The sequence below is a fragment of the Gorilla gorilla genome, chromosome 14 (genome assembly GCF_029281585.2).
Source record: "Gorilla gorilla gorilla isolate KB3781 chromosome 14, NHGRI_mGorGor1-v2.1_pri, whole genome shotgun sequence".
NCBI classification, from domain to species: domain Eukaryota; kingdom Metazoa; phylum Chordata; class Mammalia; order Primates; family Hominidae; genus Gorilla; species Gorilla gorilla.
The window spans coordinates 56,186,979-56,199,014 of NC_073238.2; the positions used below are offsets into that span (position 1 = coordinate 56,186,979).

Here is a 12,036-nt window from a genome sequence, read left to right on the forward strand (position 1 = left end):
ACATCCTGCTGATTGGTAGAGCCGAGTGGTCTGTTTTGACAGGGCGCTGACTGGTGCGTTTACAATCCCTGAGCTAGACACAAAGGTTCTCCACATCCCCACCAGATTAGCTAGATACAGTGTTGACACAAAGGTTCTCCAAAGCCCCACCAGAATAGCTAGATACAGAGTGTCGATTGGTGCATTCACAAACCCTGAGCTAGACACAGGGTGCTGATTGGTGTGTTTACAAACCTTGAGCTAGATACTGAGTGCCGATTGGTGTATTTACAATCCCTGAGCTAGACATAAAGGTTCTCCAAGGCCCCACCAGAGCAGCTAGATACAGAGTGTCGACTGGTGCACTCACAAACCCTGAGCTAGACACAGGGTGCTGATTGGTGTGTTTACAAACCTTGAGCTAGATACAGAGTGCAAATTGGTGTATTTACAATCCCTGAGCTAGACACAGGGTGCTCCAAGGCCCCACCGGAGCAGCTAGATACAGAGTGTCGATTGGTGCACTCACAAACCCTGAGCTAGACACCCGGTGCTGATTGGTGTGTTTACAATCCCTGAGCTAGACATAAAGACTCTCCACGTCCCCACCAGACTCAGGAGCCCAGCTGGCTTCACCCAGTGGATCCCGCACTGGGGCTGGAGGTGGAGCTGCCTGCCAGTCCCGCGCCATGTGCTGGCACTCCTCAGCCCTTGGGCGGTCAATGGGACTGGGCGCCGTGGAGCAGGGGGCGGCATTCGTCCGGGAGGCTCGGGCTGCACAGGAACCCACGGAGGCGGGGAAAGGCTCAGGCATGGCTGGCTGCAGTCCCGAGGCCTGCCCCGCGGGAAGGCAGCTAAGGCCCGGCAAGAAATCGAGCGCAGCGCCGGTGGGCTGGCACTGCTGGGGGACCCAGTACACCCTCCGCAGCCGCTGGCCCGGGTGCTAAGTCCCTCTTGCCCGGGGCCAGCAGGGCCGGCCGGCTGCTCCGAGTGCGGGGCCCGCCAAGCCCACGCCCACCCGGAAGTCCAGCTGGCCCGCAAGCGCCGCGCGCAGCCCCGGTTACCGCTCGCGCCTCTTCCTCCACACCTCCCTGCAAGCTGAGGGAGCCCGCTCTGGCCTTGGCCAGCCCAGAAAGGGGCTCCCACAGTGCAGCGGTGGGCTGAAGGGCTCCTCAAGTGCCGCCAAAGTGGGAGCCCAGGCAGAGGAGGTGCCGAGAGCAAGCGAGGGCTCTGAGGACTGCCAGCACCCTGTCACCTCTCAGTATCACTCTATATCCTGTGAAAATGGACTATTGTCAACTAAAAAGGAAAATTAATAAATGAAAAATCTTCCCAACCTTTTTTCTGATTAATTCAATATAAATTATTTATTAATTTTACACACTATCTAAATGGCAACAAGAATGGATATTTTATAGTGCAACTGAATCCAGAGGCAAGAATATTATAAGGGGATTGCAAATGTGTAAGGGTGGTATAATTTTTAGAAAACAAATTAAAAGACAAAAATGAATCGCCCGAGATTTTAAAATTTTCTCCCTATTTGCCCTTTGGTTACACAGTTGTAGACCCAGAACATATGAAAATTAAACTTTAAAAATATAAATAAGAATACTAGCCAAAAGGAAAAAATCTTGAGAAGATGCTCTTTGGAAACAAAATCTGAAACGCTCAATTTTCAGAACTAATACTAGTTAGTTACTATTTCAGTATCACTTTGCTTCCTGGTTCTTCCTTAAAATAGCCTATAAAATCATTAAAATACTTAATCAGTACTATCAAAAAGTACTATCAAACTTTATAAATATGACTACATTTGTAAAGAATAAATTTTAAAAATAAGCAACTGAATAGAACAAATGGCAAGTCCATTAAGTAATATAGCAACAACGTACTGTGCCATACCATATATCTCAGACTCAACTGGAGAGAAAAAAGTAAATGTTACAAGTTTTCTGCCCAATAGAGGCCCAAGCATCTTAACCTCCTTACATCAATACCCACTTTGCCTCATTTGCATAGCATGTAAGTGTGGGGGTACAATCTCGAAGTATTCTTGTTCTTTCATACCTACGTTTCATCTCCCCAGTGGATTCTTAGCTCTACGAAGGATGAGAACCCTGTCTTTTATGGCATACTGGTACAAAACTGGCTGACAGCAGGCTATTAGCATTTATGGAATAAACATGCAACCACTCAGTTAAAAGATGCTGTTATGTAAGGTTAGGAAGAATTTTTGTAGGAAGGATGATAGTTATCTATGCCTACACTTGTTATGAAAACAGAATAGAACAAGTTTATCAGCATGAGAGATTTAGGCTAGATAGCTGGAAGATTTTTCTATACAGGTTGTAACATAAAATAATTGTAGTATAATTTTTTTGAAATCTTTTTTAAAAAGGAGCAATATACGTATTTTTTTAATGTGGAATGACTAGTTGTAATCATTCCTCAAAGTAGAAATTAGACCATCTATAAGGAGCTCTTCTTGTCCTTCAAGCTACAGAACTTCCAGAGACCTAATTTTCTCAAATAGAATTCAGAAAAAAATGCAGCAGGATCCTTCTGGCCCAGCCATCTCCTATCACAGCTTTAACCACTCAACACATGGACATGAAAGATTTCAAGATAAAAGTAGGTGTGTGACCTAAAATCAAAAAGTATCTAAGTCCCTGTTCTAGATTTGCTTCTGATTTGATATAAGACCTTAGGCAAACAATTAATCTGGATGTCTTTGTCCTCATTTACAAAATAAGAATATCCTCAAGGGGTATTATACAGTGTACCAGTTTAAGAGTCAAAGCAGTACTGCAAAAAAAAATTTAAAGTAACTGAACCTACTAAAATATAAACTATTATTAATGTAGTCATTATTTAATAAAAATAGAGTCCATAAAGCTTCAAATTTACTCAAAATAGCTACGGTGTAAAAGTACTGAGGAAGCTAAAGAAAAATTTTTTAAATTACATTTCAAGTTCTTCATTTTAATATGTCAGAATAGAATCGGATTGATTTTTGGTTGCTCTACCATTTACTTATTATAGGTGACTTAGATTACTCACTGAGCCTCCATTTCTCTCTCAAACTAGGCTCATTTTGGTGCTTATCTCATAGACTGTGTTGCAGATTAAATCAGATAACTTTGGGCACACAGTAAACCTTAAAAAACAATTAGTTGCTGTTACTGTTATGAATACAATCAACATTGTCACTGTCATCATGATCATCACTTTTTTTTTTTTTTTTTTTTTTACAAGCAGAGTCTCACTTTGTTACCCAGGCTGGATTGCAATGACTCAATCATACCTCACTGTAACCTTGAACTCCTGGCCTCAAGTGATCCACCCACCTGGCCTCCTCAAGGGTTGGAATTACAGGCATAAGCCACTGCACTCAGCTCATCATCACTTTTTTAGAGAAGTAGCATAATATGGTAAAAGAACCTGAGCTTTGTAATTGGACAGAGCCTGGTTCAAATTTTACCTCTGCTATTTATCAGTTGTACAACCATCACCTTCTAAGCCCCTGTTACTTAATCTGTAAGATGGAAAAGTCATCTTCCTCCTAAGGATGTTCTGAGAATTAAATGCAATAATACGAAGCACCTAGCACAACGTAGGTCTCCCAATAAAAGTTTCCTTTTCATTTCTCTCTTTTCTTTCAAAACAAATTATACGCATCTGTCAAACAGTTAACATTATACAAGTAGGCCAGTCGCAGTGGCTCACGCCTGTTATACCAGCACGTTGGGAGGCCGAGGTATGCGGATCACCTGAGGTCAGTTCAAAACCAGCCTGGCCAACATGGCAAAACCATGTCTCCACGAAAAAATACAAAAATTACCCAAACGTGGTGGTGCGCACCTGTAGTCCCAGTTACTCAGGAGGCTGAGGCACGAGAATTGCTTGTACCCAAGAGGCAGAGGTTGCAGTGAGCCGAGATCATGCCACTGCACTCCAGCCTGGGTGACAGAACAAGACTCCATCTCAAAAAAAAAAAAAAAAAAAAATATATATATATATATATACACACACACACACATATATTTGCATACATATATATGCAGATAGAAAGGAGTTGTTCTGAGTATGATAGCAACATAACAAGGAGCAAACACTTGAGTTCTAACACAGAGGCCACAGTAAACAGAGAGAGATCTTCCCCGACTGTCCAAGTGCAAATTAGGATGTATTTTTAAATAATGATGTGGTTATTTGTACTAGTGAAAAGTGAGAAAGAACCTGAATAACCAATAATATAAAAAGGTAGAAAAAATAGGAATGTTAAATAAATAACAGCATACCTATCTGATGAAATATTGTACGGATACTAAAAATCATATCTTTGAGTAACATGTAATGTCAAAAGGAGATGCTCCTGATAAAATGCCAGGTTTTTAAAAAACACTATAAACTTTATATACATGGTATACCATTTTTGTAAAAATTATACATTATACATTATAAACAGATATGCACATAGACAGAAAGAAATACAGAAAATATTCATACTGCTGGTCTTGAAGAAGAATACAGCAAGTAATTTTTCAGTTCTTTCGTATGCTTTTTAGTATTTACTCTATTATGCTACCCTTCTTTACTGTTTGGTTTCCCCAACTAAAACATAAGCTCTATAACAACAGAGATTTTTGGTTTATTTGTTCACTGCATCTGGATAATGCCTTACAGATATCAATCATTCAATATATATTTGTTAATAAATACAAATATATATATGCATTTATATCAAATGAGCATTTATGACTTGCATAATCAGAAAAAATAAACTTTACTTTGAAAACAATATAAATTCCCTATTACATATTATTATTAACCTAATTCTCGCCTTCAAAGGTAGCAGTTGAGTTTAAATCTCTTGCTTTATCATCAATCATCCTTAGTTTTAGGTGAGAATTAGTGAAGAGCTTAATGGCCATGACCAACAACTCAGGATTTGGGTGTTTCCAGCTGATATGTCAATTCGTAATAACCTGGATACCAGTCATAGGTGTGTACAATGGGAATGATACTGAAAATCCCAAACTTTCTCCCAATACCCACCAGAGAGCCACAGGTACTTTTTCACCTATATTGGGCCATCAAGTTACAGGGATCACCTAACAGTGAATAAAAATACTGCCCGTCCCTTCAGCCCAAACATCAAATTCAATGGTTAAGAACGCTGAATAAATAAAAAGGAATTTTTAAATAAAATAAATGCAAAGGCCTTTCAGTGTAACAAATATATGTCTAGCTGGTAGTCAACTGGCAAATTCATCTATCTAGAATTCAAATGGAAATTATCCATTGTGATGACTCAAAATAGATGTCAAAAAGGCAAACATCCATAGAAAACCCCACCTGGTGTTTTCATGAATAAATTAAGGCCAGAGCCCACTTATTCTTAATTTAGTTAAAATTGTAATAAGGTTGATTACCCAAAGAAGAAATCTACCATCAACATATGTGTCACTTATGCTCCAGACAGTTTTTAGGTGCCTGAGATGAGCAAGATAGATAGTTATATTCTAGCGGGGGAGGAGAGACAACAAACATGGGAGCAGGGAAATAGGTAAGTTCAGAGAGTGCTAAGTGCTCTGGAGATAATATCATGTACGATGACAGCCTGGTGCGGCATGGTATATTTGGAAAGGGGGTAGGCATGGCCAGTGGCTACTTTAGCTAAGAAATTTATAACCTGAATTATAAGGAGGCAAGAATATAAAGTACAAAGAGAAACTCCCACCAAGCAGAGGAAACACCAAGTACAAAGGAAGGCAACTGCAGCTGCAGTCTGTAAGGCAAGGAGTAAAAGGAAAGGTGGTAGACAAACATTCGATCCTATAGAGTGATGTAGGCCATATTACAGGGTTTGGATCTTACGGTGGATGTAATGGGACATTACTGCATGGCTTTAAGCAGCAAGGAACTGGTAGGATCTGATTATGAACAGCACAGTAACGAATACTAACTGCAAGGAAATTAGATAAAATAAAAATATGAAAATCAGATAAGACCTCAAAACATCATCTGAAGCAATAAAGGACTAACATTCCTGCACCTCAATCACGGGCTCCGAAGGTATCAGTGGGATTAGAGCACAGTAAATAACAGATGCTCATCAGAATGAGTAGGATTCACCAACAAAACATAAGAGTATAAAATGCTGCCAAGGTAAGACACTTAAAATATTTTATAAACTTTATAAACTAAAATATATATCATCTAAAAATATTCTTTTTAGAAGGGCCAAAGGACTGTATAACTTCAGAAAGTTTCATCTAAATAATTTACTATAACGGTCCAACAAATAAATCTTTAGATAATCGATAAATTTAGTTTCCTAAAACAATTTCTAAAAAGCTAAAGTGTTAAGCTCTCCTTAAAATAATAAACACATTTAAAAATCCATTTTCTCTTCCTTACTATTTGCAAATTATAAAATTCATTTTAAAAATATATTTTTAAATCCATACTCTACCAAACAAAGCCAGTTCTTTCACCATTATTTAAATATATTCCTGATTCCTCACCTCTACTTAGGCCATTGTTTCAGCTTCTAATCCCTTTACCCAGCTCCTCACTATTCCAGCTCAAATCCCATCCCTCACTCTTATCTTCTCTGAGTATAGAAAAGAGGCAAATTTTTTTAAAACCTTGTCAATTGGGGGTGGTGTGGGGTTTACAGCACCCTTATGTGTAACTATCATGGGAGCAGAAATGTAAGCAATCAAAAGCTGTATGCTTAAAAAATATCCTGAATTTTAAATTTTATTATTTGTATTAACTGCAATATTCCAGATTTACTGTTTAGTAGCCTAAATCTTCACATAAGTTTTAAATGTATTAAAATTTTAGGGATTACCAGACCATATATTTTAGAAAATTAACCCAATATGAAATTTAAAAAATTAAACACCCTTAATCAAATAACTCTATCCACTATTCCAAACAGCTTGCAAAGAAGTTCAGTGGAAATGATCCTGTGAATTAATATCTACCCTTTCTAAAAGATAACCAACTGGAAAAAGAAATTAGGACTTTCCTATTACCTTTCTTACCACGTGAAAAATGCAGGTTGTTCATTCTAAAAATAAATATAAGCTTTTGAATAAAAATATATTTTTATAATGTGGATATTATGTGAATCACTAGGTTTGGAATAAATACCATTAAATTGAGAGTCAAAGTCAACAAGATAGAAATATAAATTCAAATTCATATTTCAAAAGGCACTTAGTGCTTGCTTCGGCAGCACATATACTAAAATTGGAATGATACAAAGAAGATTAACATGACCCCTCCTCAAGGATGACATGCAAATTCATAAAGCATTCCATTTTTTTTAAAGGGACTTCTTCACAAAGAAAACACAGCAGGGGTCTTAAAAATGTTTAAAATGATGAATACAAGAACCTCTTGGCTACAAGAGAGAATTTTCCATTACAAAACTGGAAAGTTAGATACAAAATTATTAGTAATGGTTGTTACCTATTACCATTTATAGGTAATGTACATGAGCACAAAGAGCTCTTTAAAAATTCCCTGGTAAAATTATACTATAGAATTATATCTGATAATTCTATTCTTTGTTTTAAAATTTGACTATAAATTATTTAAAATTTTTAATTTGCATTTTAATGTAAGAACTTTGAATCTAAAAGACAAACATAAAAATGGCTATCTATACTACAGTGCAATAAAGAAACTAAATCATCTTCCCTCCCCAACCTTTTAATCTGGAACCATTCCTTACCTGTTTTGACTTTTAGGACATTGAACATTTTTTAGGAGTCCAAGTTGTTGTCTTACAGACTATCACACATTCTAGATCAGTCTGATTGTTAATGTTAAACGTTTTTAGTAAGAGTACTACATTGGTAATGCTGTAGTACTCTTAGTAAACCTGTTGTAGTGCTCTTACCCTGTAGAGGTAAACCCTCATTGAATCACATCAGCATTCACATCATGTTAATTCTGTTGTATGAGTTGGTTAATGGAGCCAATGCCAGATCTCATCATTGTAAAGGTACATTTTTTTTCCCATTTGTAATCAGAAGTAATCTATGAAGTGAACTTTTGGCATTATGTAAACAAAATGGGTTCCTTTAAAATTTGTTTATGTGCTCTGTCTGTGAAGGATTACTTTTTAATTATGGGAAATCTGAACTTCTCAGACATTCCCACTAGATGATGCTAAATTTTTTTGAAAGCCATCATTTAAGGTAGTGTCTGCCAAATCTCTCCATTTTAAGTGCATTTTTTTCTTTTGTAATTAATAAGTAACACATGAGGCCATGTGAATATCCTATTCCTCAAAAACTTTCCACTCAGTGATTTTTTACAATTACAGTCTTTTAATTATAACGTAACAGTGTGCCCATGCTAAAGTTTCAAATGTAAAGAACTACGAAAGTCTCTTCCTTATCCTACTCCAGACTCCAACTCACACTTCTGTAACATACTTTATGTACACTCTGTTAACTGCTCCTTGTGCATCCTTCTGGAAGTTTTCAATGTATAAACAAACATATATGCATTTCTTGCCTTCTTTTTACCACAAATGGGATCACAGTATACATATTGTCTTATAAATTTATTTATTTCACTTAATTTATCCTGCACATCTTTCCTATCAGTACGTACACATTCATCTCATTCTTTTTAATAACTAAAGAGTATTCTACTTACCATTATTTCATTAGTCTCTTTAAGTATACATCACTCTGTTCATTCACAGTTTTATACAATTTCAAACAATGTTACATTAAACATCCTTGTACATATAACTTTTCATGTTTTATGTGAATACACTTGACTAAAATTTCTAGAAACATAACTGTTGGGTCCAAATGCATGTGTAATTTCTTTTCTTTTGATAAATATTGCCAAACTTTCTTTTTAAATTGCATTAATTTCTGCTGCCATCAACAGCAATGCTGTTTTCTCATCTCTTCTTCCTCATTAATACTGGACATTAGCAAATTCTTTAATCTTTGCCAATCTGAGAGGTAAAAGAAAAATAGCAGCTGACAGTCTTTTAATTTTTATTTTTGTAAATAAGAAAGTCAAGCACCTTTTCATGAAATTATTGAATATTTGAAATATTTTCTCTATGAATTGCTTATTTATAGGCTCTATCCTTTTTCTATTAAATACTCCTAAGAACAATATTTTAAACAATGTATTTGAAGAAGTGTAAAACAAGTTTCATTATAATGTTCATAAAACATTATGTTAGTTGGTAATCTGTACCTAAGATACTCCCCCACCAGAGAAAAAGCTATAGTTTCTGGAAGTGTATACTCTCACTACCTTTAATACCCCTTCACCCAAGTGACCTATAGATTGAAAATACTTTAATAAATATGCTAGAGAATTTCCTATATCAAATCTCCTTAATTCATTTTTTAATAAATCAAATTTCTATAGGCAAGTAGTAGGAAACAATTTAAAATTATGAAATCAGCATATTGATCTTTAACGTTTTAGAACCATTAATTTCATCTAGGATTTCTCATTTAGTACAAAACCAGGAAGACATTTCCAAGAACAGTGAAACTAAAAATCTAAATTAAATCTGTCTAGAGAGAGCACAATACAACTACCTTTTACTGTTATATGAGCTACTCTCTTTCTACTTTAAAAATCAATCTTGTATAGACCTGGAGTACACAGTCATGGGCTAGAGTGTGATAGAACTTGCCTGATCAATGTAAAAGGCTGTGCCTGCACGGATCTCTCGTCGCTGTTTGAGATCAGTTTCAGTGGTGTCCCTTGACAGGGCAATGTATTCGACCTCCCGTTTGGTCAGCTCCTGTAGAGAAGAGAATGAAATTATTCCAAAAATAAAATCAAATTTCCAGCATATGATTTGGAACTAGTTATCTGACAATGCCATTGCCCATGAGAAGTACATTGTTAAACCTAATTTTGGGTTGAAACTTGTTGAATCTAAGTTTGAGAAAAAAGAAATAAATTGAACTTTAATCAAAATATCTATATATCTCCTCAGAGCTCTTCTTCTATGGCACTCAATCCTACTACTTAAGCAATAATAATCAAAATCCAATTTTACAAACCTTAATTTTTCCTGTAGAATTATTTCCAAATATAATGAGCAATAATTTGACAGTATTACTATTTGGTTTGCCCACAAACTATAGCCATTTCTGTAAGTAATGTTCATCTTTTATAAAGGGGTGATTTAGATTAATTTATTCCATGGATCAATGTTTGCCAAGTGTATACAGTATGTTAGGTACTTTACCAAATGTGAAAACAAGGTAAAAATCCCAATAATCAGCTGGGCGCCGTGGCTCACACCTGTAATCCCAGCACTTTGGGAGGCCGAAGTGGGCAGATCACTTGAGGTCAGAAGTTCGAGACCAGCCTGGCCAATGTGGTGAAACCCTGTCTCTACTAAAAATACAAAAATTAGCCAGGTATGGTGGCGCATGCCTGTAGTCCCTGCTACTTGGGAGGCTGAGGCAGGAGAATCGCTTGAACCCAGGAGGTGGAGGTTGAGGTTGCAGTAAGCCGAGATCACACCATTGCACTCCAGCCTGGGCAACAAAGCAAGACTCCATCTCAAGGGAAAAAAAAAAAACCCCAATAATCAGGTAAACAGAAGATAAATACACATGCATAGTTGTAGGAGAAGTAAAAGGAGGATTTTTAAAAGGAGAGGAAGGAGGTGATGAAAAAGGAGGAGGAAAAGGAAGGAGGAGGAGTAGAAGGAACAGAAAGAGGAGAAAAAAATAATCAAAAAAATCATGAGATTTGAAGAGGAAACGATGCAGAATTCACCTGTTTCAAGATAATTTATCCATCCTTAAAAGTCTTTTGCCCTATAATCATGTACAAAAAGTTTTTAACATTATCTTTGGTTTTACAATGTTGAAGTAAAAACAATGACATTCTCCAATCAAATAAGGCACACAGTAAGTTTTTACTAAACATGAGGAACAATCTGAGTTACTTAAGTATAATGGAAAATGGGAATGAACATGCCATTAATGGCAAAAAGGGATACTGCCATACAAGGGGATTTTTCACTCCATCCTATCTCCATATGCTACTGATAAAAACATATTATTGTTGTAATTTAGGTCTCCTTTAATGTGCTTGTCCCCATGTTACATAACTTTATGTATGTAAAGGAGGAAAAAAAATTTTTTTTTTTTTTTGAGATAGTCTCATTCTGTCACCCAAGCTGTTGTACAGTGGTGCGATCTCAGCTCACTGCAACCTCTGCTTCCCAGGTTCAAGCAATTCTTGTGCCTCAGCCTCCAGAGTGGCTGTGGCTGGGACTACAGGCATGTGCCACCATGCCTGGCTAATTTTTGTATTTTTTAGTACAGACGGGATTTCACCATGTCGGCCAGACTGATCTCGAACTCCTGACCTCAAGTGATCTGCCCACCTCGGCCTCCCAAAGTGTTGGGATCATAGGCATGAGCCACTGCACCCAGTCTAAAAGGAGGAAAAATTTTTAAACAGAGAAAATACAGACTAGTGGCAAAGATGTGGTGATACCTAAGGATGTTTCCCTAAAAACAAATGAATTGGCTGAGAGAGCACAATTTTGGAGTAAAGTAGCAATTTCTCTTGTTGGCAGGTATTTACTTCTTGCTTCTGGAACACATCACTAGTATCTTCATGTCTGCTTCATTGACTGGCTGGATGTGCTCTCCCTCAATGAAAAACCCTGTCATTACAATAGGCTTCCACTAGTTGACAAAGTTATATATGCCTCTTATTGTTAAACTGCACAGAGTTACACCCTGAACTGCTACATGATCATTATCCTCAGCTTCCTTTGCTCTTCATTGGCCGTGACAAGCACCAAAGTCTCCCCAGGTGCTGATTCACGAAAGAGGCATGAGTACATTCACAAACAGCCCCAAGAGCAGCAGATGGAGGAGGCAGCAGTGGTATGATTTTTTTGAACAAACTACAAAAGTCCTTTTATATGAGTTAAGTATAAAATAAACACAACTATGAAATTATTCCTATTTATTTTCTCATGGTTTACCATGCTTGCCCCAGATTTTC

General features: G+C 37.0%; 1 protein-coding gene and 1 non-coding gene across 3 annotated transcripts in view; one reads left to right on the top strand and one right to left on the bottom strand.

The window, feature by feature from the left end:
* VWA8 (von Willebrand factor A domain containing 8) overlaps nucleotides 1-12,036 on the bottom strand; it is a 391,686-nt gene that overhangs the window by 328,079 nt on the left and 51,571 nt on the right. For both annotated transcript variants that reach the window (XM_031001353.3, XM_055360043.2), the window contains one exon: nucleotides 9,686-9,796. In XM_031001353.3, coding sequence (XP_030857213.3) covers nucleotides 9,686-9,796 — 111 coding nt within the window. The remainder of the gene's footprint in view (nucleotides 1-9,685; nucleotides 9,797-12,036) is intronic.
* Nucleotides 7,219-7,325, top strand: LOC115930511 (U6 spliceosomal RNA). The gene has a single exon (XR_004067142.1). It is a non-coding gene; the product is annotated as a U6 spliceosomal RNA (small nuclear RNA).